Source organism: Aspergillus eucalypticola (assembly GCF_003184535.1).
Source record: "Aspergillus eucalypticola CBS 122712 chromosome Unknown BO83scaffold_5, whole genome shotgun sequence".
NCBI classification, from domain to species: Eukaryota; Fungi; Ascomycota; class Eurotiomycetes; order Eurotiales; family Aspergillaceae; genus Aspergillus; species Aspergillus eucalypticola.
Window position 1 is genome coordinate 290,048 of NW_020290279.1, and position 24,394 is coordinate 314,441.

General features: G+C 52.3%; 11 protein-coding genes across 11 annotated transcripts; 1 reads left to right on the top strand and 10 right to left on the bottom strand.

Moving 5' to 3' along the window:
* Positions 1–173: 173 nt before the first annotated feature.
* On the bottom strand, positions 174–3,449 carry BO83DRAFT_375796 (uncharacterized protein). Its single transcript, XM_025530550.1, has one exon. It carries the CDS (start codon positions 2,997–2,999, stop codon positions 396–398), a length of 2,604 nt encoding a protein of 867 aa, XP_025391000.1. The 5' UTR covers positions 3,000–3,449; the 3' UTR covers positions 174–395.
* Positions 3,450–3,482: 33 nt separating this feature from the next.
* BO83DRAFT_375797 (2-(3-amino-3-carboxypropyl)histidine synthase subunit 1/2) lies at positions 3,483–5,669 on the bottom strand. Its single transcript, XM_025530551.1, has one exon. It carries the CDS (start codon positions 5,607–5,609, stop codon positions 3,906–3,908), a length of 1,704 nt encoding a protein of 567 aa, XP_025391001.1. The 5' UTR covers positions 5,610–5,669; the 3' UTR covers positions 3,483–3,905.
* A 274-nt stretch (positions 5,670–5,943) lies between these two features.
* On the bottom strand, positions 5,944–7,307 carry BO83DRAFT_354983 (maleylacetate reductase). The gene is made up of 2 exons (XM_025529124.1): positions 6,600–7,307; positions 5,944–6,534 (listed from the first exon to the last, which is right to left on the bottom strand). Exons 1-2 carry the CDS (start codon positions 7,123–7,125, stop codon positions 5,987–5,989), a joined length of 1,074 nt encoding a protein of 357 aa, XP_025391002.1. The 5' UTR covers positions 7,126–7,307; the 3' UTR covers positions 5,944–5,986.
* Positions 7,308–7,494: 187 nt separating this feature from the next.
* On the bottom strand, positions 7,495–8,730 carry BO83DRAFT_434923 (NAD(P)-binding protein). Its single transcript, XM_025535847.1, has 2 exons — positions 7,998–8,730; positions 7,495–7,922 (listed from the first exon to the last, which is right to left on the bottom strand). Exons 1-2 carry the CDS (start codon positions 8,631–8,633, stop codon positions 7,560–7,562), a joined length of 999 nt encoding a protein of 332 aa, XP_025391003.1. The 5' UTR covers positions 8,634–8,730; the 3' UTR covers positions 7,495–7,559.
* Positions 8,731–8,965: 235 nt separating this feature from the next.
* Positions 8,966–10,436, bottom strand: BO83DRAFT_332023 (WD repeat protein). Its single transcript, XM_025528287.1, has 2 exons — positions 10,040–10,436; positions 8,966–9,970 (listed from the first exon to the last, which is right to left on the bottom strand). Exons 1-2 carry the CDS (start codon positions 10,396–10,398, stop codon positions 9,076–9,078), a joined length of 1,254 nt encoding a protein of 417 aa, XP_025391004.1. The 5' UTR covers positions 10,399–10,436; the 3' UTR covers positions 8,966–9,075.
* Positions 10,437–10,801: 365 nt separating this feature from the next.
* On the bottom strand, positions 10,802–12,590 carry BO83DRAFT_197077 (glycoside hydrolase family 7 protein). Its single transcript, XM_025526607.1, has 4 exons — positions 12,186–12,590; positions 11,750–12,136; positions 11,497–11,698; positions 10,802–11,441 (listed from the first exon to the last, which is right to left on the bottom strand). The coding sequence occupies exons 1-4, from the start codon at positions 12,399–12,401 to the stop codon at positions 10,888–10,890; spliced, it is 1,359 nt and encodes a 452-aa protein (XP_025391005.1). The 5' UTR covers positions 12,402–12,590; the 3' UTR covers positions 10,802–10,887.
* Positions 12,591–14,522: 1,932 nt separating this feature from the next.
* BO83DRAFT_332030 (alpha/beta hydrolase) lies at positions 14,523–16,121 on the top strand. The gene is made up of 2 exons (XM_025528288.1): positions 14,523–15,049; positions 15,103–16,121. The coding sequence occupies exons 1-2, from the start codon at positions 14,646–14,648 to the stop codon at positions 15,923–15,925; spliced, it is 1,227 nt and encodes a 408-aa protein (XP_025391006.1). The 5' UTR covers positions 14,523–14,645; the 3' UTR covers positions 15,926–16,121.
* Positions 16,122–16,594: 473 nt separating this feature from the next.
* BO83DRAFT_424205 (uncharacterized protein) lies at positions 16,595–16,879 on the bottom strand (the record flags this gene model as incomplete). Its single annotated transcript, XM_025535148.1, has 2 exons — positions 16,595–16,799; positions 16,854–16,879. 2 exons carry the CDS (start codon positions 16,877–16,879, stop codon positions 16,595–16,597), a joined length of 231 nt encoding a protein of 76 aa, XP_025391007.1.
* Positions 16,880–21,174: 4,295 nt separating this feature from the next.
* Positions 21,175–21,824, bottom strand: BO83DRAFT_375804 (uncharacterized protein). Its single transcript, XM_025530552.1, has one exon. It carries the CDS (start codon positions 21,579–21,581, stop codon positions 21,249–21,251), a length of 333 nt encoding a protein of 110 aa, XP_025391008.1. The 5' UTR covers positions 21,582–21,824; the 3' UTR covers positions 21,175–21,248.
* A 169-nt stretch (positions 21,825–21,993) lies between these two features.
* On the bottom strand, positions 21,994–22,410 carry BO83DRAFT_197162 (uncharacterized protein). The gene has a single exon (XM_025526608.1). It carries the CDS (start codon positions 22,375–22,377, stop codon positions 22,057–22,059), a length of 321 nt encoding a protein of 106 aa, XP_025391009.1. The 5' UTR covers positions 22,378–22,410; the 3' UTR covers positions 21,994–22,056.
* Positions 22,411–23,098: 688 nt separating this feature from the next.
* On the bottom strand, positions 23,099–24,283 carry BO83DRAFT_414800 (uncharacterized protein; the record flags this gene model as incomplete). The annotated part of the gene is made up of 1 exon (XM_025534590.1): positions 23,099–24,283. The coding sequence occupies exon 1, from the start codon at positions 23,819–23,821 to the stop codon at positions 23,099–23,101; it is 723 nt and encodes a 240-aa protein (XP_025391010.1). The 5' UTR covers positions 23,822–24,283.
* Between the last annotated feature and the right edge of the window lie 111 nt (positions 24,284–24,394).

The following is a 24,394-nucleotide window of genomic DNA, read 5'->3' on the forward strand; positions in this document are numbered from 1 at the left end:
GAATTGGAGGGAATTACAGATGGTGGGGACTGGCTGGATGGCTGGAAGCTTCCGCGTGCGGGGCAACATTCTACTGCGTTTACTTGTGTAGACATCATAGCAACTACTAGTAGACTGAAGCAAACACAAGGAATATAGATAATGGTAGGATATGGTGGATATCGTATGTCATTATTTTATTACATACAGTTCCTCCAGCAATGACCCACATATTCTCTTCTGTCCTCCTGGGACAACAGGACCCCTCAGCGCCCTGCGCATCAGGGCAACCCGAACAGTATCATTTGCTATGCACGCTGCTGTATCTGCAGACCCAGATAAAGAGTAACTCCGAAAATAATCATCAGTCCGCCCATCCTCGACGCCCGTAGATCCCTGCCAGCCATATTTTATCTTCATTCCGTACTGTCCGTCAATATCTCTTCGCCTAGATCCTCGGCTACGGGTCCAGGATCCGTCGAGGCTTCTTCAATATGCTGCACCTCGCCGTGTTCCTCCCGCTCGATAACGTCGAAGAACTCGCCGGCATACTCGGCCATCTTGTTTGCCATTTTATTCGCCAGCTTGTCCTGCACGATCCCCTCCAGCAATCGCATGTCCTCTTTCCATTTGCGCTCCCGACGGGCCTTTTCTTCTGCCGGCCGGCGGCAGGTCCCGTCTCGTTCCCGCACCTTCAGGCAGTTCGGGCACAGGTAGTTGGCTTCGCAATAGGAGCAGTTGCACGGCGGGAAGGCGATGGTGCAGTCCTCGCATACGTACACCGAGCAGCTGGTGCACTCGCGGAGAACGCTGGCGCACCGCTGTCGCTGGTCACCGACCGCTCGATACTGCGGACAGAAAAAGGACTGACATCCTTGCCATCTGGGCTGGTCGGACGGCGAGTCGCAGTAGACCGAGGATGGCGAGGATGAGCGTGAACGGTTGGAATTGGAGATGGAGAGACTCCGCGAGCGGCGGTGAACTAGAGGCGTGGGTCGCGGATGGTCGAACGCGCTACTGCTCGCCTCGGGAAAGACCTCTTGGTTGTCCTCGGTGAAACTGCTCGTAGTCGAATCGAGGATTCGCTGCGTCCGATACGGCAGCTCGAACTCTGGCACGGAATTCGTGTAGGGCATCCGCGATGACACAAACCCGCGAGAGCCGGTCTCGGCGTGGTTCTGGATTGCCAGCTTCTCCAGCGTGAGATCCCGGTACCCGCAGATCCTCAAGCGGAGTCCCCGCAAATCATGCTCAATACACAGCGGCTTCGAGCAGCTCTTGCAGTGGACCTTCCACTGAGGCGTGTCGTAGCAGTCCTGGCATAGGTTGCGCGGACAAGCTGCAGGCTGTCGGTCGGGCGGCCCAAGTAGCCATCGCATCATGGCGATGTGTCCGGTCTCCAGCGTATAGTCGGGCTTGCGAGGGTCTCCGTAGGCGTCCCGCGGGAACGTCTTGCTCCATTCTTGCGCCGAGTACTCCAGGTCCTCCCATCCCTGTCCTCGCGGCAGAGGCACGGCTCGTACCTGGTCCACATCGCGGTTCGGTGTGCCGATACTGATGCCGCCGCCGCCAGAGAAGATAGGCTCAGTGCAGCACCAATGAAACGTAAGGGCGGGATAGGAGGGAGTCGCGTTGTTGGCTACAGTGGTGTTTTCGGAATCTTCGACAGGGTCTTGCATAGAACATGGCGACATCGTAGCCCCAGGAGCCCACCAGAATGGACTGTCCTTAGATGCCGATCGAGGCCGGCAGTGCAGATAAGGCCGTTCGTAAGCGCAGCTAGCACACAGAGTCTTTCGACATCCGACACAGTGCATCAATATACTGCATTGCTCGCATCGTTCAGGGATCAACTCGCAGCAGTTGTCGCAGCGGATATTCTCAACGAACTGTGTATGGCTCCGTCGCAAATGTGCCGGCAGCATCTTGCCCTCTCCATGGTCTTCACTCTCTCCGGTCCCCAAAGCCTCGCCGTAGTAGCCGGTCTCACCGTGTTCCCACAGCTTCGCGTCCCGTTGGGTTGGACGGTTCGCCTGGTCTACCGGGCCGATCCAGTTCTTCGACCTCCACAGCCGATCAAACACCACCCACACTTCCGCCGACCCCTGTGGAACACGCATAGACACGTAGCCCCGCCTCCGGAAACATCTCCCCGCAGGAGTCGAGCACCACGCGGTATCCGTCCAGATGCCCAATTTGTGGCATAGGTTGACCAGTTCATGTGTGGGTTCGGAGTCGGAGTCTTTTCGCGACAAGGAGGAAGTCAGATACGGCCGTCGTCGATGATGTCGACATCGATATGTGTAGAGACTCTTCAGTGCAAGATGCTTGGTATCCGGTGAACTTCCGATATTTTGCTCCATGTTGACATCATATTGGAGGCCAAACATCGTGAGGTACGGGATGATGTGGTATTTGAGCGACACGTTCTTGCAGCCTCGTACGGAGAGATGTTCCAAGGTTTCGCGCCGCGAATGTAGTACCGTCGACATGAGGATTTGCCCCGACACAGCTGTGTTATCCAACTCCAGACTGCGCAAGCACGGACTAAACGGAATCACCACGTTCATCAACAGCTGGTCGAGGGCATACGGCCGCGACTGGCGCGGGATGACGGTCTCGGAGGAGCCGGTGAAGACAACCCGGAGGGGCGGCGGGGTGCCAGAGGGGTAGAGGAGCCGAAAAGAGAGGTATTTCCATGCTGTCGGGTAAGAGCGGAGGAATGAACGGAGGTAGCGGGACGTATGATAGAGGGCTAGGATGGCCTCGGTGGGAGTCTGCAAGAGGAGAGATTCGAGGATGGGGGCATTGGTGGTGACGACGAGTTCAAAGGTGGATAGCGGATGTTGGGCCGGAAGGACGGAGTGTTCGAGCGCGGAATCCACCAGGTGTTGCTGCTGTTGGTCTCCGCTGGGCTTGCCGGCCATGGCTGTAGTGGTAGTAATAATAGTAGTAGTCGACTCAGGGCCCGATCGATGATCGATAGCGGGCACTCCTGGATTATGAGATACGGATGGCATGACGATCCGAATCGGATGGCGGGGCCCTTTACTTCTTCAACAACCTTTTTCTTTTGATTTCACTCCCCTGAAAGGAAGCTGGAGGTTAGAGTGACGCGAGATCGCGAGCACAGCGGAGAATGCGGGAGAGGGCCGCACATCATAAGGGAAACAGGAAGGAGAGCATGCGCAAGGAGGGCGGACTACACCCAAATGTTGGACATGAGCAGAGGCCATCCACGGGAAGGAGAGGAATAGAATAGAATGGAGGGAGGGAGAGAGAGAGGGTCGGGGAGGGAAGAGGAGGGAGAACAAGTTACAGCAAACCGATTGGGGGTGGCTTGGACAACTCAGCTCAGAATTGGCGATGGGCAACAAAAATCCAACGGGCGGCCGGCAATCATGTGATAGGTCGCCTTGGCCCCGTTGGGATGCCACTCTTTTTGGTTATTGTTGCTTTGCTTGCTGATGGATGATGATGATGATGATGTTGATGATGAGTTTAGACTTATTCCTATGACGATATACGTTGGGTCACCGGGGTCTGTGGCCTGACGGGTCTCAACTTCACTAGTGATTCGTCCCCAGTGTATTTTATTGAATATTGAATTCATCCCTCTGGATTTCTTTCCACTATCTGCTGCTAGTTGCGTGGTGTTGTTCTCTGCCCCCGACGATCCAATCCACCACCACAATCACAACCACTAACCTCGCCATCCGCTTTGGGCCGTGCCAGCAGCATCAGTAGGGCACAAAAAACAGATCCATCAATCCATCAATGCAAAGAAAATAGCAAGCCACTAGTTCCACCTGACTATGCTTTGCCTTGCCCTCCCCCCTACTCGTTCCCATACTTTCTACCCTTTTTCAACGGTCGCGCCCAACAATCCGGTTCTCCGAACGCCAGGGGAGCGAGGGTGGCCTGAACTAGTGTCGCTCTATTGTTTCTCCCACCGTATATCCCCTTGCAATACCCTTGCGCCCTTCCACCACCAGCGTGCTATCCTTGGCATCCTCCTCCTCGTACTGGATATCGAAATCACTACCCAGCCCCTTCCACGTCCGTTGCGACCGAAGGAACTCCGCTCCAGGGGAGATGGTTCCGCCGATCATCGCCAGATCCCCTTTGGCCCGTCTGGCCAGAGCTCGCGCTGCGGATGGACCTCCAGCTGATGCTGACGAGGCAGCACCTTCTTCTCCTGAGGCAGAAACGCGGGGTGCAGGGTTTCGCATGGGCCGGGAATGCGAGACATACCGGCCAGTGCGCAAGTCGAATTCTGGCGGAGCCGACTCGGGCTCGGACATCTCATCCTCATCCTCCCCGTTCGCAGCATCATTTGTCGACGCATCTTCATTCTCTGCCTCAGCAGCAGACTGATCCAGGACCGTTTGGAAGTCACTCTGCCAGGCTCCCGTCCAGACCCGCTCCGTATCCCCCTTCAGGGTAAGCTCCAACTCAAATGGCGTGATAACCGGCTTCCAGAAATCGCGACTATCAACGAGGGAGCTTTCCCAGCACCCGATGACCACCCAGCCGCCGATCTCACTGAAGTTAGCCACCTTGGCCGCATTCAGCTTGCCCACCACAAACAGATAACTCTTCTTCCCGGCCGCTGCAATCCTCTCCCGAACATGATCCACAATATGCAGGTAATTCTTCACACTCAACGTGTTGACCAGGATACCAAAGATCGGGGCGGTATTCAAGGACGTCAGGATAGCATAGCGACGACGCAAGGCAGCAGCCGTAGACGCAGGCAGGGGCTTAACATCCTGCCCCGGCTTATCCGTAGGATAGATGTAGATAGCCGCCACGCGAGAAGCAAGGGTAAGCAGCAGCGCCGTAGGCGGATCAGAAATATGGAAAAGCTGCCACTCAGCCAGAGACTCAGGGCTCTCACGCACCGTCTCTGGCACCGTCCGGTTCGGAATAGCCGACGAAGGATCATGAAGCACCTCCGTCGCAAACAAATTCGTATACCCTTCCTTCACCAGAGCCTCATACAGCGCAGGGACACGATCACAGTAGGTCACATCAGCGGCCAAAACAACCTTCGTATCCAACTCCGGATACGTCTCCTTGAACGCACGCACCACCTTCTCCAACGCCAGCTCCTTATGCGTAAACACATAAATCACAGGAAGTCTCGCCGTCGGCGACAAACACGACCGGCCGTAATGCACAACCACATCGGCATCCACATGCTCCGCCGCTACCTCATCCACGCAGCAAGTTCCGTAGGACGTATCGGCCAGGATATACAGCCTAGGCGCAGGCTCAGCCTCATCCACCTTCAACTGAGCCACCGACTCAGCCAGATCCTTCCCTTCTTCCTCCGTCCCCGCACTCTGCCCACGAGCACCCTCTCGCGTCGTAGTAGTAGAATCCAACCCCCGACTCAAAAGCTGAAACACCCTCGGCGCATCCGGGAGCATATCATCCGGGAACTGCAACGCAATGCGCTTGTACCGCGCCTGGCGGATCTCCTTCAGCGTGCGTTCAATGTCATATGTGATGGCGATTTCTTCGTCGGAGACGGGACCGGTGCGGTTCGAGACGGCTGCTGCTTCTTCGAGGATGCGGTCGTCCGGGGTGGAGAGGACCGGGGCGGCCTCCATATCGGCGCCCATGGTGGGTGGAGGCTAGAATGGGTATGTGTTGTTGGTGGTAAGTGTAGAGTTGGATTGAGGGGGTGAGGAAAGTGGGATGGGTTGCAAAATTAGTTCGGAGTTGATTTTCATTCTGGCGGGCAAAACTTCCACCCCACTCTCACCCCGCCATCCGTCCGCTCGCGAACGGTGAGGGCCAATCGCGGTAGGATGGATTACGGAGGTGAGTAGGATTGTAGGTTATGGTGCCATATTTTACTTGCTATGTACGTAGAAGTGTAGGGGTTTTAGTTCAGTGGAAAGTGTGTTACATAAATGTACTATTCATAATTCACATATAGAGTTGAACTCTACACACCCACTACTTATTTACATGCAACCCTCTCTAAGAATCTAATCTACAAATCCGCCCTCGCCGGCTCCCCCGCCCACACCCTCCGAATCAACTCCCGAATCGGCTCACGCTGAATCTCCCTAGGGTTCCAGTACGGGTTACTAACCGCAATATCCGCCGCCTTATCAATATCCTCCTCCTTCATACCAAAGTCCTTCAACCCACGCTTAACCTGCAACTTCTCCAACAGCACATTCAGCCCGTGGATCGCATCCCCGTTACTCTCTGGCAGGGCCTCAGCCAGCTTCTTCATCGCCTCGGGAATCTTCGGCGCATTGTATGAGATAGCGTGCGGGAGCACCGCCGTGTGCGTCTCCGCATGGGGCAGGTTGAAGCTTCCGCCGAGCGTGTGGCAGAGCTTGTGGTGGATGGACATGCCTACGCTGCCGAGACAGGTACCGCAGAGCCAGGCGCCGTATTGGGCGGAGGAGCGGGCGGAGGGCGAGCTGGGGTTCTGGACGATTTCCGGGAGGGAGGAGGCGAGGGCTCGGGTGCCTTCTAGAGCCATGAGGTTGATTACGGGGTTGGTGTTGCGGGCGTAAAGGGCTTCCACTGTTGGATGGTCGATTGTGTTAGTTTGACATTTCTATGGAAGGGTTCTAGGTACAAGGACTAACCTGCATGGGCGATGGCATTGACACCGCTCGTTGCACTCATGGCCACCGGCAAAGTCATAGTCAGGTCGACATCGTAGATCACAGTCCCCGGGAGGATCTTCGGGTCGGAGCGAGTCTTCTTCAATCCATCGGCTGTTTCACCCAGAATCGGGGTCATTTCACTGCCTGCGTAGGTGGTCGGGATACAGATGTGCGGCAGTCCTGTGCGGATGCTGATGGCCTTGCCCAGACCGATAGTGCTCCCACCGCCGATGGAGACGACGCAGTCGGCCCTCTGGGCGTTGGCGTATTCCAATGCCTTGTCGGTGATGTGGGTGGGAGTGTGCATGGTGGCTTCGGTGAAGATGCCGGCCACTTGGCCGTTCAGGACGGTCTTGACATTCTCGGCTTGGGAGACTTGCTGCGGGGTCGAGAGGAGGAGAGGTGCTTTGAGGTTCTGGCGGGCGAGCTCATCGGGGAGCTTCTTCAATGTGCCGCTGCCGAAGATGACTCGGCCGGGGTTGGCGTTGTATTCGAAGGAGTCCATGGTGGTTGTGGTGATGATGGTGATGGTTGGAGTTGTAGATGAGGGGAAGGGATGAGAATAGCGGGGGGAAGGGAAACTCAACTAAGAATCAGGATCGGTATATATCTTTGCCTAGATCAACCCATGAATTGGACTTCTAGGAACCCGAACAGCCGACGAAGCTTGATCATCATGAATAATCCCCCACACCCCACCGATCCGGAGCAAACGTCATGAAGTTATTGGGGCAAAGGCCTTTGCCGTGGGTCGCCCGTGGAGGGGCTCGGCAGTTGGTTGTTGTTCATGCCGATACTATACTATGAACTGATATGCCAATTACTTTCAGTGTTTATTTTACAATATTCGATGTTCAATGAATTCAATGAGGTTCTAGTTATTTGGTGATTATGCCGATTATGGTACAATGTGTATTTACCCTGCAACGGCAACTCCCCCTACTCCAGCTTCAACACCGTATCCTTAGGGCTGATCTGCGCCCACTCCAACGTCTTCTTCCAGATCTTCCCCTGCTTCTCATTATCCTGACTTTCAGGCGAACTCTCATCCTTCCTCAACAGAGTAAAGTATCCCGCCTCCCCCGCATATTTATCACTCACGGCCAACTCAACCACATCCTCCCCGGCCTCCGTAGCCGTGCGCATAGTCGGGTCAAGTAGTCTCAACAGTGGCCGGAGTGGCTGGATTACGAGATGGGAGATGATCCTAAGAATTAGCGGTGTGTTGGTGCGCAGCGCGCGAGAATCACTCAGGTTGCCTGGGTTGATCGCTACAGCCTTGATGTGCTTTAGATTGTCGTCCTGGTGTAAGTCCTAATGTCAGTATACTCACTCCATTCTGAACATCGAGGAACATGCTAGAAAGGAAGATAATACCTGTATCAACTGCCCGTTCAACGCATACATCCACATAATAATCGCCAATTTCGACACCGCATACTGATAGAACCCCTTCCCCCTGACATCCTCGCCCGCCTTCTTGATCGGTTTCACCAGCTCGTCCAGATCCTCTGGAATGGTAGGCGGATACTTCTCCAATCCATTCTTACCGGGCCAATGGGCGTCACTACCGAAGAGAATAACCCGTCCAGAGTTCGGTTCGAATGAGCCTAGCAGACGCAGTACTAGCGAGGCGTGGGCGATATGATTCACCTGAAAGGTCTTATCCAGCTCATCGGCAGTTGTTTCGACCTCGCTAGCTAGGTTCCAGTAGTATGCGTTGCAGATGATGGTGGCTAGTGGGGGGAGTGTGCCATTGGTGATTTCAGTGGCTAAGGTCTGCGCGAAGGTAGATACTTCGGAGAGGTTGGAGAGGTCTAGTTTTCGGATTGAGGTACTTGGGTTGAAGAAGTGTGCGATGGTGTCGTTGAGACGCTTAGTGTTGGGGTCCGAAGTGGAGGGGTTGCGGACGGTGAGGATGAGGGTGTAGTCTGGGTATTTGGTGAGGAAGTGGTGGACTGCTGGGATGGCGAGAGAGCTGTTGGCTCCGGTGAGGAGGATGGTTCCTGGCATTGCGGTGGAGGGAATGTATGATGGTGATGGAAGAGTATGGGGTACAGTGGCTTATGTGAGATGGTCTATGGGCTGGTTGGCGCTTCTTATCATTCTTTATGTTGCTTTCCCCTGCTGCCAAGACAGTCTAATATAGCTGTTAATCCTGGACTGTTGAAGCTGCTAGCCTTGAAGCAGTAGCCGACAAGGCTGTGTGCAACCGCAGTTCTTTGTGCCTGGATTTTATGCGATTGGAGCAATATTGCGAGATACGCTAGCTTGCTCGGCTACGATGCGACACTCTAGTTCTAGATAAGCTGAGTCACAATTATGGCAGATCATCTAGAGATATTAGCATCATTGAGTACGTATTTGCAAAGCACACTCCCAGTTTTGTTTTCCCGACACCAATGCTATGCATAACCTCCCGCTTAGGGTATCAATAAACCACATTCGATTCCAGTTAATCCAAGTCAGCGAAAGCCATGATTTGCTGTCCACCCTTGCCCTTGGCTTTCGTCTTCTTGCGCTTGTTATGTGCCTTGTCCTGGCGGCCGCCAGCGTCGCTATCATCCGAGTCGTCATCACTGTCATCACCTTCATCGCTATCGTCACTGTCACCATACATGCGCTTCTCTCCCGGCATTGCCCCGTATCTATCAGCACCAACAACAGCCTCATGCCAAACCTTCACCACCTGTCCACCACCAGTGACCATGCGCCCCTCAACGTCAAAACCCAGGCCAACCACGCCCTCAGTCTCATCATGCATAACCTCCGAGGCGACCTTGTTAGGGCCGATCCGCACGAACTTGACTTTACCACTGCCGAGGCCGATGGCGACCACCTTGCCCTTGCCCAATTCGTCCGGCAGAACAGCCATGGTCTCGAGGGACTCTCCACCACCATCTCCACGCTCCACATAGATCCGCTCGTCCTGGTCATCCCACGCGCCCTTCTCCCAGAGCGTAAGAACACCGCTAGAGCCTCCCACAAGCACCTTCTCGCCGCGACTCGTGCCACTGGCTGCCAGCCCGCCAATATACGTCGAACTGATCAACTCCTCCTCCTGATCCTCACTGCGAACAAGCACACCCCGTCGCAGATCCGTAACTGCCAAGGTCGTTCCACCCGTCGTCACCCATTGCTTGCTGAACCCGGAGGTGCTGGTCTCGGATGCCGGAAGAGGCGTAAGAGACGAAACGTAGTCGTCGTGAGGGTGATGAGATTGTTCAGGCTTTGCCGAAACCTTAGAGTAGGGTATGCGGAGATCGTAGAGGTGGAGGGCGCTGGAATCGGTCGCAAGAAGGAGAGTCTGAGGGGAAAGCGCATGGACGATAGTGGGAGCATCGATGGATCTAAAAGCAGATATAATTAGCCATTGAGTCCCCATCCGAACCACATATGCAATGGGATTCATATCTTACCCATTCTTCATCGTAGGAATAGCAATCTTGTTTTCCACAACACCCGTCTCCGCCTTCGCGGCCTTGATCAGCCCGTCCGTTCCGGCCGAATAGAGAGTTTCGCCATCAATTCCGAACGTCAAGCACCGGCAGCTACCCTTGTGGCGTCTCGTCCGCCACATCGTATCAATGTGTCCTCTACCATTGCGTGACGAGGCATTCGACGTCTCGTCGTCGTCGCTGGCCGCTTCATCGGTGGGGAGTCGGAATGTTTGGACGTGGCCGGAGGAGAGACCCACGGACACAACGGGCTCCTTGGGGTGCAGGGCCTGGGAGAACAGGTCCGCTGATAGCGGAAGGGTGCAGACGGTGTCGAACATTGCGGCGAATGAGCAATTGCACGAGAGCGAACTTATGCCGCAGTTTTTTGACCGGCGGAGCTTGCAGCTGCAGGCTGGCGGAGCCGATCAGTCTCGGAGTGAACGGGCCGACGGATCTTCCGGGGTCGGTTGGCCATAGAGTTTACGCTTAAGGCTACTTTATCAGTTTGCTATCTACGCAGGGCTGATTAGGTCAGGACTAACGAAGAACAACTGTCTCTTGGTTTGAGTGGACTCAAAACAGAAAGGAAGCGAATGTGAAGTGAAGTACAAAATTCTCAACATGAATTGGAAAAACACAAGAAACAAAGTCTGCATCAATCAATCTGGAGTGAACGAAACATAAACGAAGGCAGCCCGATATACAAAAGCAGTGGCCACTTTTCGGACTATTTACAAGCCTCGACCCTCCCATATCCCATTCCAGGAACCTGTCCTGTCATGTCCGGCATGGTGGTGCAGTTGAGGCTCTGAGCCCAGCGCTTCGGCTTATGCGGAAGCGCTGAAGGTCGAGTTGATGGGACCGAACTTGATGTTCGAAAAAGTCACCGAAGCATCAGGGTGCGCTCCCTCGACTGTGGCGGGGACGCCCGACTCCGAGTCGCATGTTCCGCGTGCAACACCTGGGTCGGTAGCGGTAGCGTTCTCGGGATAGTCACTGTCGAGCCACTCCATGCTGGCATAGTAATCATCCCACAAGCTCAGGATCAGAACCATGGAAGACATGGCATCACTGATCCCAGCAAGCCCATTATGCGCAGCGAACACATCGTCGTCGCCAAAGGCCTTTTTCTGCGCAGTGCAGAAGTCCGTTGTGATCGAGTTTCCAGTCACTCCAGAGATGCTGGACTCGGCGTTCGCAATAACGTTCCCGTTCTGCACGTAGTAACGCTTGATCTCGCTGAGGGAGCTGGAGCCATCAGTGATGAACTGGGTCACAACGGTCATCTTGGAACCGGTGTCAACGATCTTGCCAGCACCGTAGAAAGATTCGTTGCCCATGCGATAGGGGTTGAAGTCGCAGCCGTCAGGGTCGCAGGTTCCTGTGATTGGATTAGCCGAAACATCCAGCTCGAGCTTTTATCTAGGTACTCGTACCTGCGTAGCGATCATCCGAGTAGGTTCCACCGCAGTTGTTACCCTCACACATGGTCTGGCTGCTGCTGTCGCAGGGATGGGGTGTCAATGCGGTCGAGATCTTATTGGCTTCCCAGATATCCATTTCAGGGCAGCAAGAACCGTGGTTGCCGATACCTGTGTTGTCATTGTTGCTAGAAGGTTCCCAGCCATCGACGTTGGCCTGGTTCAGGTTAGCATATAAGCTTTGAGGAGGCTTTCAAGGACTACATACTTCTCCGTTGATGAACTTTAGGTCTCGCGGACATTGGGAGTCACAGTATCCTGTTCCGTACTTGGCTCCGGCCTTGTTTGCAGGGTACCTTGAGGTGCCACCATCGGCGTCCATTGCAGTGAAGTACAGCGCGCCATTCAATCCACATGGGAGGTTAGACACATCGACGTCGAAAGTGAACTCTGCGTCAAGCAAGTCGAACGTCTGGTATTTCTCGTCACTCGTGTCCATGAGATACACACGCGAGCCAACATTGGAACCAGTGACGAATTTCAGTGTCAATGAATCACCGTCAGTGGTGATACCGTAGGTGGACTCGTAGTCTGCTCCGTCCAGGGCGCAGTTGGTCGCACAGGTTTCATCGTCAGGGCAGAGAGTTGAATCCCACTGTGATGTGCGTCAGCCAGTACAGCACATAGGTGCCAATGAAACTCACGGTGTTTCCAGTGTAGCAATTGGTGCTATCATCGACAGAATGGGTCCAGCGCCAGTTTGAGTCGATGACAACCGAGCCACTCTGTTCCGTGCAACTGCCTTCAGAAGTGCACTTCTGCCAGGTCAAGGAAGGATGGACTTCCTCCGTGAGCGTTCCGGCTTGCTGGGCACGAACGGCCGTCAGCAGGGCCGAAAAGAGAAGGGCGCGTTGATGCATTGCAATGAGATTGTTTCAGACTCGAGTCGTCTCCTTCTTTCAGTGATTCTGTTGTCTGTCCGGCAGATGTGATTTCCAAGCTGTACAGTGGGATAACCTTCCCATTTATAACATCTCAGCCAGCATTCGGTCTCATACCCTCTTGCGATCCGGAAGAATAGGGTCTCCCATTTTTGCCGGTGCAGCGGACCGTCAGTCCGTCGATGTTTCAAATTAGGCAAGGCCTTATGTGCCGTGAAATGAAGAACGCACGATAATAGATTGCTGTGTTGCAGAAAGAGGGCTCTGGGTATTGAGGTGTGTCCCCGAGTGGGCCCAGATTCTATCACCAGGATGGAGTATATCAGGCTGCTCGGCTAGCGCTGTGCCTTATTGGTTCATGGAGTTTCAGGGATTCACGGAGGGCCCTCCGAGTTGTTTCTGTTCCCTGCTTGTAATGAAGCACTGGGGTCTTCCAACGAAAGCTGTCTATGTCATGTTTGGCCCATCCAAAGCCATGCATGTAGAGACAATCTGCCTCACAGGCCAACTTAGTGAAGCTCTGCGATAGACAGGTTTTAGAGCCCTTTACTCGGGTGCAGGAGCCTTGCCCGACGCGATGCTCTAGGGTATCTCGCAAAGTATCATACCCAATACTAGCAAATGGCAGCGATCGTGCAGTCCACTCTGATGCTATTTTTCTTCTCCAATACTTGGAGTATCTTCAAATCAAAAACCCTGTAATCAATTAGCCGCGTCGATTAACAAAGGTCATTCGCAGTCCCATTTGGGAAATACGGAGACAACGGCGTCCCATGTAGCCGCTGAGTTAATGAAGATGTGGCAGCGGTGTGGCGTTGTTTGGGTAACAGCCAACTCCGATTCATCTCATATCCTGATGAAAGGATTGATTAATTTCCAGGGTCCTCTATTAGCCTTGTCGATCCCGGAATGCGGGGTGCTACATCCCATCAATGACAGCTCGAGTGGGTGCCAAAATGATTCGGATTCATGCAGGTGGCTAGGCTGAAATTGATCTATCCAAGCCGGAAATAGTAGACTTGGCTGGGGTTATCAATGTCAAACCAAGAAACGTTTTGGTCTTTGCTCCCGGTAGAGCCCGCCTTACCGGCTTAGACAGGGCGGTTAGCATTTCCGACTGATTCATGTTTCACCACAATTATTTTATATCGAATTTCCATTTGTTCATGACGTAAGGTGTTTCCCCAGGCGCCATCATCCTTTCATTTGCCTGGCTTCGTACCTAAACGGGGTAATACTGAGCCGTGTCACCTGTAAATCGAACCACTGTAGTAAGCTCACACACAGACATCCGACAAAGCCGACGGAAGCCTCGATATGGCGCTGTACCTTGCAGATCGCTTCCCGATTACGTTCGGAGGCGTGCAAGCCAACAAGATCTAACGGTTGCTATTTAGCCGGCTTGAATTTGAGGAGGGGAGCGGAGTGATTCTCCGCGACATACATGGCGTAGATGCCAAGAATCTTCCCTTCTGGCATTGTACTGCCTTGCTTGGATTGATCATGCAGCGACTGCATTGACATTTAACCTATAACAAGGGTCTTGCTACTCAGACAAGGCCTTTGTCTGCATAATATGAGTAAAGTGACAGGTGATGTCGGTTGAGGAGTATCTCCGCCAGCCACAAGAAGAATTCGTGTTCCCGTTCCGGCAGGTATACGATGCCCTCGGTGTGCATATCAGATATTGAGAGTTTTAGTACTCTGTCGGGTTCAGGATAATCGATAGTATAGTAGTGTGGTGGTTGAGCAGACTGCCATGATGATGCTTCAATGAAGCTTGAGATTGAAATATATACTAGTGCCGTTTTGTTGAAAACTACCAGTCGTAGAAAATTCCCTAGCAGACAGAACTCGCATGTTCCACTGTCCGTTATTGTACCATGTGGTAGACAAGTCCAGATCATAGGAAACGAAGTTGAGGATATGATTAATCATTCATCTAAACTAACTAGGGAGAGGACACAATGGTATCCCCTGTGATGCCTAACTTGTCATGAGCCTCGGCAGTTTCTTATCACCCGCTTATCGCTTATCGGATGACCTTTTCCAAGTGGAGATGGTTGTATCCTCAGGCCAACCGCCCAACCTCGCCGGTCGCTTCCCCCTCGTTCGTCTGTTTCACCGGTCAGGATTGATCTGGCTTGCATCCATTTACTTCCTTCCGTGTCTCTCGTGTAGACTAAAGATCATACAATAGACAGTCACAATAGACGATAGAACATGGCGTGGTACAGCCAGACTATCGAATCCTTCTCCGATTCGCTGGGGACCAGCCGAAGCCAACTTCCCCTGCTTGCCGTCACAGGGGCCTCGTTCACTTTGGGTCTCTTGTTTCGATCACTGCTTTCAGACCCACAACAGGAGAGCACAGTGCTTGAGTCCCCGCGCAAGAAAGTCCTGTCCGTGTCCGATTCAGTGAACCGTGAGCTTCCGCTGCCCACGGACGTCCTCCCGGGAGCCCGGGATGTCTCTACGCCGTATGGATCTATCCGTGTGTATGAATGGGGCCCAGAAGATGGACCTAAGGTTCTCCTAGTTCACGGGATAACCACTCCGTGTATTGCACTTGGGGGGCTGGCCCATGCCTTGGTTGACCGGGGCTGCCGGGTCATGCTGTTTGACCTGTAGGTGACCCGCCTTACGATGATGAGGAATGATCACTAACAGGCCTGAATAGGTTCGGCAGAGGCTACTCTGACTGCCCGTCTGACATTCCACAGGACAACAGACTGTTCGCCACCCAAATTCTTCTCGCTTTAAACTCATCGTCACTGTCTTGGACTGGAGCCGGCTCCGGTAGATTCTGCCTCGTGGGTTACTCACTGGGTGGTGGCATAGCTGCTTCTTTTGCAGCATATTTCCCTCAGTTTCTCTCTTCGCTGGTGCTGCTTGCTCCCGCAGGCTTAATCCGTGACTCCCAGATCAGCTTCCAGTCACGTCTCCTCTACTCCCGCGGTCTTGTTCCGGAACGTGTGCTTGGCTTCCTGGTTGGACGCCGCCTCCGCGCAGGCCCGCTGACTATCCCGAAGTCGAAGGCCCGTAAGCTTACCGCTGAGGATGCGCTCGCCGAGGAGCTGCCGACACAGGGTGCGGCACAATTCCAGCGACTATCTCGGACGTACTCTCATGTCAATGTCCCCAATGCTGTCCAATGGCAAGTGGGTGAGCATGCTGGGTTCGTGCATGCTTTCATGTCCAGTATGCGACATGGACCAATTCTGCAGCAACGCCAGCGCGAGACTTGGGAACGTCTTGGAAGATACCTATCGACACAAAAGGACCTCCCGATCGAGGAACAGCGTTTGAATGGTCTACCGAGTGATAAGGTACTCATCATGTGCGGGGACCATGATGCTGTCATCGTCAAGAATGAGCTTGTCCCTGATGCAACGTCGGCACTTCAAGGGCATGCAAGCTTCAAATTCTTCAACGCAGGCCACGAGTTCCCAAGTACCAAATATGAAGAAGTGGCCCAATTTGTGATGGAATTTATGCACTGAGGACCCTGCAAGGAATCATCCTACGATGCTGATCATTCACTTGAATTACTATCTTTATAGACATTTTGGAGTGGAATTTTTTTGTTAGACTTTCCTGTTTTAGATTGTTGCTTCCCATCTTTCTCATGCTGGCCCACATTGCCATTTCCATATTGAGAAAATGCCTAGTTTTATCCAGCGATAATTTAGATGCCACATAACTTTACTTTTACTTGGTTATTGACACACTTAAGTATGTTGAATCATGCAATATCTGTGCGATAACATGGATAAAACGAGTGGTTAAAACATAGGAGACTGGGTATCTGCATTGTCAAGGATAGACGGCGGCGCGTGTTACGCCGCCAGCTGGTAACTATAGGACCTCTATATCAACCTTCCCTTCCTCTTTCCGGTCCAGCGTTGGAGCAATTGGCTCCTGTTTGGGTATAGCGCCTGCCTGGCCAAACTGGTCGATTTGTCTTCGTCGTCCTCCATTTCCACCTTCAATTTCCGCCTGCCCGTTTCCCCGCAACCCAGGCATCATATCGTCTGCTTCCCAGTCTCCTCAAAGCGACTCGCAAAAAAGGTCGTCTCTCATAGCGCTTTTATTCTTTCGCGTTTGTACTTTGCCTTTTTTTTCTTTCATTTTTCTTTTTCTTTTCCTTTCTTTTTTTTTGGGATTTTCGCTCATTTTTTCAAAATCTGTTCTGTCGCGTCGAGCTGGCTTGAGAGACGCGACACATGATCAGAGCGCTCTCCCATTCGTGCCCGGGCATAGTAAGGTGCTTCCGCCGCGGACGACTGCGAAAAGCGTTCCATGCTGCCGCTGCTGCCATCCGGGATGTGACTCAGGTTTCCTGCACTGAGGCTGCTGCTCATGCCGTTGGCGGACCTGCATGTGTGTGAGTATCAACAGGATTTGAAGAGGTGAAAGGTGGAAGCTTACTTGGAGGTATGAGCGTTTCCAGACATGATCGATGAAGTTTGGATAATAGTCCCGTGAACTCAGAGGAAGAGCTTGTGTGGAAAGATTTGAGAGAGTTTGGACAGACGATCGTGCGTGATGGACTTTGATTGGGTATGAAGGGAGAAGTCTCTTGGACGCAGATTGAAAACTTGAGTGGATGTGAGAAGGCTTGTTTGGCTTGGATTCGTTGGTGAGTTCTGACCAAACGGCGAGGAGAGACTCGTCCCTATATACCTTTCAACGGCTCCGGTTATATTCCAAGCCTCGCTGTTGCTGACGACTGAAACCGAGAATGTGATACAAGAATAAGTAGATGCCTTGGGAGCGTCCAAAAAAAGCTGGACTGCCGCAGACGGGGAGGGAAACGATGAGTTTGGAAAATCCCAAAAAGGGTCCGGAGTGTGAAGGGAAATGGTAGGAAAGAAGCCAGTAAGTGACACAGGCAGATAAAGATCTTCGGTGGGATAGTGCCTCGGAGTAGTGTATCTCTGACTAACTAGGCTACTTTCAAGGAACGGTTGGGCTGTCTAGTCAAGATCAGCCACTGATCGAGATGAGACTCTGCCCTGCAAGTTCGGATAGCTGCACATCCTCGATCTAGGGTTTGCCGAGAATCAGCCCATTGACCCGATAGACGGATTTAGTCACATTCACCCCAATCCCTAGAAAATTGGAGGCGATGATTGCCAGGGTAAGCACTAGGGTGAAATGTGTGACCCAAGGCCCGGTTCATGAACCATTGGATACAGTAAGGACATTCTGGAGAACCCATGAACGATCATCAGCATGGCCTACATCGGGCACATGAGCCGAGAAACACCATAACCGGTCATTCGGTATGCGTCTTGGGTCTTAAGTCCACTACCAAACCAAACTGGTCATAGCGGATGTTCAACGGCAGTCGTCATCGGATAGGGGCTTTGAGGGCTGAAACGCCCAAACCAGCTTGTTCTGCCCACGATTGAAAGCTAGCCAGAAATCTAGACCAATGCCCCCGATCCCCCTTTGACCGCCAGCCTACTCCCTTTTCGCACTCGCGCTATGTCATGTTCAAGACCCATCCTTTCTCGGAAAAGAGATTGGGGGGGAGTGGATAGCCAAACGAAGAAAGGATCGAAGGCAGACCGTTTGAAGGATCGCCTGAGACCTCACCGATGTGGACAAAACGTGGTCGATCCCATCCAAGCGATCACGCACTGCCCCAGGGGATAGACGGGCTTTGGGCTTCGTTTTCTCTAACCCACGCTTCTGCATCTCGATAATTTCTTTTGCTTTTCAGGTTCCTTGGTTCTTACTGTATTCAGCTAGGATTGGCGACACTATCCACTAACGGTTCTGCGGTCTCCGAAGAATCAACGGCATTATTGCATTCAGTGGCAGTCGCTACGAAAGCTGCAGGTGACAATGTCATCTTTCAACAGCAGACAAATCTCCAAGTTGGGCAGCAAAGGCCATGATGAACTGGCTATGGAAAGCCTCAACCCATTCCTTCAACCATTATTACAATACGAGAGCAGTCCTCGCTCCATCAGAGGACGTAGCATCAGTTTTGCTGTTTCTCTTTGCCCTGTCGACAAAAGTTCAAAATTAGCAGAGCTTCAACAGGGATTATTGAAGAACCCCCAATCTTTATCCGGAGGCGTTCACATACCTGCTTGTCACAGCCCGCCGGCACTGCCGACCTCGGTCAGCTTGATTGAGGGGTTGTCCCTTTAATCAAACGATCAACTATGTACTTGCTGGAAAGGAGCATGCTAAGCCAAGCCTCGTTCTCCTTAAAAGATTGCTGCTGGCCAGTGCTCTGTCAGATTTGCTTTTTCCTGGCCTTTAGACCAGTCAAAAAAGGGGATATCCACGCCCGCGCGATAAGAAATGAGGGTGCGCCCCCCAAAAGCAATTGTCGCTTTCTAAATTTGGCCTGGTCAATCACGGATCGTGATGGCACTACCGTAAATAATGGCAAACTACGGAGTAGCGGCGAAAGTACCCTGCGTCAATCCACGGACCTAATCATTCCTATTTGGCAACTAACGTTAGATTCGCCGAGTTTGGTGTAAGTCCGGCTGCCTCCTTCGCATGGCTTACCAGAACGCCGGGTCCGTTGCACAAGCTAAAGTCACTATGAACGGCTAACGGAGCAATGGAGGAGTGAACGGCGGTTGGCCATCTCAGGGATTCTCGGAGAAAGCATTCCGAAAAGGGGCTCCTCCAGAGGTCTCACTCACAAAGCGTTGCGCTATTGTCTCCTACTATCTACAGACAACGCCGACCGATGCCGTTCTGATTTATTTTTCGCTCCTCCCGAATATGCCAGCGCCCTTGCGGGCTCGGGCTTCTCCGCTGGCAGATTATGACCCAGAAACGGTCAGTCTCCACGCCATTCCGCGGGGGACGGTATCCATCAGGAAACACCTCCAGTGCTATTGATTCACACGGCCTGAAAACGGACCTGCATTCCGGGTAATGCGAGTTCACCCCGGGCTCGGCCGCGAGACTGGGTGAGGATACGAATTTATTGAAGAGCCGAGTAAATAATACTGTCAATAATTTTTTACTTTTCTTTTCCCCTGGTCGCGGACACGGGTTGGTTGGTTTCACTACGCGCCTGCAAGGCACGCTTGGTCCAAGCTCCTAGCTCCAGCAACCTTATCTTTTACATCGCTGCTTCTATTCGGTAAGAAAGCCGGTGCGCAAACCCGCATGGACCACCCTTGGCTGGCTGTCCGGCATGGATAGCAGGTACTCACTAGAGCTAACCGAGTCCAACGATGACTTCATTTGCTTGATTCAAAGATCCACATGGCCTCGTCCAACATAGGTCCTTTTCGAAAAGTAAGTGACAAGGTTATAAAACCACGAACAAAAAGCAAAGAAATAAGAAATTAATCAAACCGGACCAGGACCAGCCAAGCATGTCTTTCCGCGTGGACCGCTGGTCAGAGCTGCCATGTCTCGAACCGAGCCGAACTATGGCAGCGGCTGAGCCTTAAAATTACGGGACCAGAAGAAGAGAGATTCGTAGGAATCCAAGCTAACTGCGCCCTTGACCTAGTGTCTTGCGCAGGCTGTGAGATCTGGTGTTCGCATCCAAAGCGGCAAAGATCTGCGCCGCAACTGCACGTCGCTGATCCTCCCTTCAGCTGAAGCCTAAGGCATAGTGTGATGGAAACTATGAAACAAGTTGACGGAGATTCCGGGGAATTGAGAGTTCCCTCCCCTATGTTACCCCTGTTCTTCGGCGTAACTCTTTTCCCTGTACAGCCCCGTCCGGCCAGCCACAAAATTAGCATGACAAGCAGTCGTCATTCACGCGCAGGACAGCTGAAACACCCGCCAGAAGTTAGTTACGTCAACTAGCAGGATTGCAGGAACGAGGTGACGCGAGCAGCTGATGAGGCCTTCATCGGAAATGTGAATAGCGGTGGTCCGGCGTTCTCCGTCAATCAGTTAGCATTCGTCAACAAGCCAAGGACCGTTGCTTTTTCTCTCTCCCTTTTTCTCGAGGTATGCTCGGGCATGGACGACCTCGGCAGGGATCCGCGTCAAATCCTCCTCACCGAGCGATACGTCCAAATTAGGACCCTTTACGCAGGAGCTCTTCGGAAGCTACGGGTCCCCTGACTAGTTCTCAGGTACCATAGAACTAGTAGTCTCTGAGCGTTACACGGAAGCGACATACACCCTTTCGGCTTTCGGGATTTGCTACAAATTCGTATTGCTCCCGTCAAATCCCTGGATTATGTCGCTAAGCAAGGTATGCTCGGCCGGAGTGCTACACGAGGCTGGGCCTTTGGATGTCGGCTCAAGCCGCGACACGGAATGAGTCATTTGCGTTTATACATGCGCGTAAGTGCATTGCCATGATATGGCGTTGGCATGTCTCTATCATGCATGCATGGCTCCAGGATATGTGACAAATCTTGGTACGAATAGGTTCATATCAGTTTACTATATGCGCCAAGGCCCAAAACAGCCGAGACTGAGGAAAGACGTTTGATGCCAGAAGCTTGAAACACATTGCTGTTGCCCAATCGTTGGTAAGGCAACAAAGTCTGCGACGGAGGACTAGTGTTTGCCGTCGACTGCGACTAAATGTGCGATCAGAATCTAAGTACGAGGTCGATTCTGTGGTCCTTCAGTAGTGGGATCGTGAAACTCGCTAATACGACGTAGAAATGCGTCTGCTATGGCTGCTTTCAGCAAACTAGACGAGCACATATCGTCGAGAAAGCCCATCTCTGCATAGCAGGTGGGACACTGATGGTCCTTGCTTGTACATCGAGCGTTACGAGCTGAATTCCATTAGCACGAGCTTGGGTATTGGTTGCCATTATTGCCGCTAATGTGATTATAATTGTAGTCCTGTTATGTTATTCAAGATGTGCTGCTTTGGGGGAGGGTTACTGATTGTGAACAGGCCAACTGAGACCTGTAGGTCTTGAAGAAGTACAAAATGTGTGGTTGAGAAGTGCTTATCCCTCCAGGTATGCACAGTTCATGCGTGGAGATCTGGCGTGTGATCATGCTGCTGATGTGGAACTGTCTAGGGTTCGGCGCAGCTGATAGCTGAAACATCGCCTGAACGAAGCGAAGTGCAGCGGACGCCTGCATGAACCAGCAGAATGACCAGATAAGATGAAGTGGAACAGCAGAAAGAGAAAAAGCCAATAGCAATAACAGAAGACCAGCTGACAAGGGAAACGGCATAGCAATCGGCTAAGAACACGGCACATGGAAGCTTAAGCCTTCGCTTCCGGGTGATCCCTGCGTAAAGTGGATATACTATATACCTGTTCGCGATCCTCGTGGGAAACCCAACATGGTGGCTTATACGAGGATCATGTTCATCACAAGAGTATTCCTTTTTCTCAAAATTGCGCTTCTTGCATAGGATTTTCGTAGACAGCATAATCTAGTAAGTTGGCCAGCAATAGCCTCTAACATTGCATATGTTTGCAACCACAGAATCTATAGACTGAAATATGCCGCGATCAGCCTTATGGCTCCCATTATCTGGGTTAACTATCCCGAGGCTACCAAATCCACATGGCAATAACGGCAGCATCCCACCGCCAGACCCGAGCAAGGCCAAGGCAACCGAAGGCAACCAGCGAGGGATGGACGTGGCGTCGAGGCGTTGAGATCTACACTTACATCTCCGAGGCGAGTGGCAGTAGCAACGTCACCTATGTGGCGCGGTTAATGATCGGGTGAAAACAAGAATATGCGTGTTGTCACATTCTATCCTTGTTTCTATGAAAGAGGGCAGTATCTTTGCAGCGGTTGGTCTGTTTGTCGGACACTCTCCGGTATCTGCAGTGCTGAACCTCGTCTGGAAACAGGTTTTTCGAAGCAGTGCGGGATATTCTGACTCACTCGATGTCAGGTAGTGTGGACAAACACGATGCAATGCACACCTTGGCATGGGGAGTGCAGTCCCACGCAGTGAAGCGAAAGTATGTCCAGCTGTGGAGACATGATCACCTCGTAATGCAAAGGTCATGCGACGCAAGGATGGATCATGCTGTGCGGGATGTACACGCGAGGTGGGTGTTCTTACGGAAGATGGGGTTGGGAGATCATGGCTGCTAGATATCACCTGTTCATGTGCTGAGATTATGACCTGCAGTGTGATTACGTATTGCTACTAAGTATGGATCTGTGTGTGCATTCCATGGCGCAGTCGTCACAGATACTTGTTGATTACACTACCGGTGATTGTGATGGATGTGAGATATCTCAAATTTAGTGCAGTGAGTCTGCTTGAAGCAGGTTGTAGTCATCAGACAATCTTCGTAGATGTGTGATAGAATATTCTTCGTTCCAATTGAAGACATTGTAGAATTTGACATGGTGTATGCAGTCGTAGATCATGTCTACTACTAAGTATAGTTATTTGGGTCAAGTCCACGTCAGCCTACATCTCTCTGTATTAAGCGAGATTGCATGGTTATTTTGATAGTAGAAGAAGTACAGAGACAATAATAGCAAGAGGTTAATCAAGCTTACTTTCATTGGATGAGTCGACACTGCTATACTCGTCATCAAGTGTACACCAGCCCCTATCCCCCTACCCAACCTTGATATCATCCAGACCAAGAATGACCCCAAACATAGACCTAATGTACACAATCTCACAATACCACCACCACCACCACCATCAACAACAACCATACTACCAACACTCCCATTACATACACAGATCCATTCCCACAGAATCATAATCACTCAACCCCCGGCAACACTCCCTTAACCCCCAACAACCCCGTCCCCTGCACACACCCCCAATACTCGCCCAAGAAATCCCCATCCCTCAACACCGCCGTCTCAACCCACAACTTCAATCCCCCTCCAAAAAGCACACCTCCAGGCCCATACGCCTCCATAAACGCCTTCCTAAGCTTAACATGCTCCGCACTCTTCCTCCCCAACGTCTCCATATACTGCAAATCCACAAAGTAAAGCAACTGTACATCCCGCCCAAGCGTCAACGGATACCTCCTCCTCCTCTGCCCCTCCTCAGCAGTAGTAGAATTAGAGGTAGGGATAGTACTCTCCACAGAGGGATTATAACATCCCCTAGAGGAAACCACACCCCCCGGTAATCCCGCACTCAGCACCTGACCCACCCATTCCTGCGACAGGGAATCGAAGTGTTCAGCCCAGTAGGTACGTTCCTCTGCAGATGCAGCAGAGTGATCTTGTCCTTCGACCACGAAGCAGATGTTATCGGGGATGTGGGTGATGGTTTGTTTGTAGGGGATGATCTTTTCCCCTGTTCCTTTTTCTTCTTGTGTATCAGTTTTGCTTTCAGCAATAGACATAGCGGCAGTACTGATATCCTCCTTAGTAATCTTCGATTTAATACTCTTCTCCTCAATCCGATCCGGATAACACCCCCAATAGCCCGATAACTCGGGCTTGAGATCTATCTTTCCTAGGTGCATACATCCCGAGGGCACGGGGTGGTTCGTGGCGCCTTGGATGCGGGAGGGTTGGATGGTTAGGGTTTCGTGGTAGATTCCTGCTGGAGGAGTACTAGTATCATCACTGTCGTTGAGGGAGGAGAAGAAAGCGGAGACGGTTGGGGAGGTAAGCCATGTTTTGTAGTTTGCTGTGCTCCAGTAGGTTAAGTGGATGGTACTATTCGTGTGGTGCTGGTGGAGGGTTTCGGTATGGGCGCAGAGAGAGTCGGACAGGGCGGAGGCGAAGAGTGAGGTCAGGCTGGTTGTCAGGGTCGGGGTGTGTGGGGGTTGGTGCCGGTTATGGTGATGGTGATGGGGGTGTTGGGGGGGAGGGAGGCGAGGAACATTTTCAATTCTTTTCCTTCAGTATTTCTTCTGAGGTAGTTGTTGGTGGTGAGAGAGTAGTGGTGGTGGTGTTAATTGGGATGGTGGTTGTGGTGGCGATATTCAGTTTATATATGCGCAGCAATAATCTGTTTTAGCCCCCTCAGTGAATCAAGACATGGAGGGGTTAGTAGCTGTCTAGTGCTCACTGAGGATCTCTTTTTATCTCGT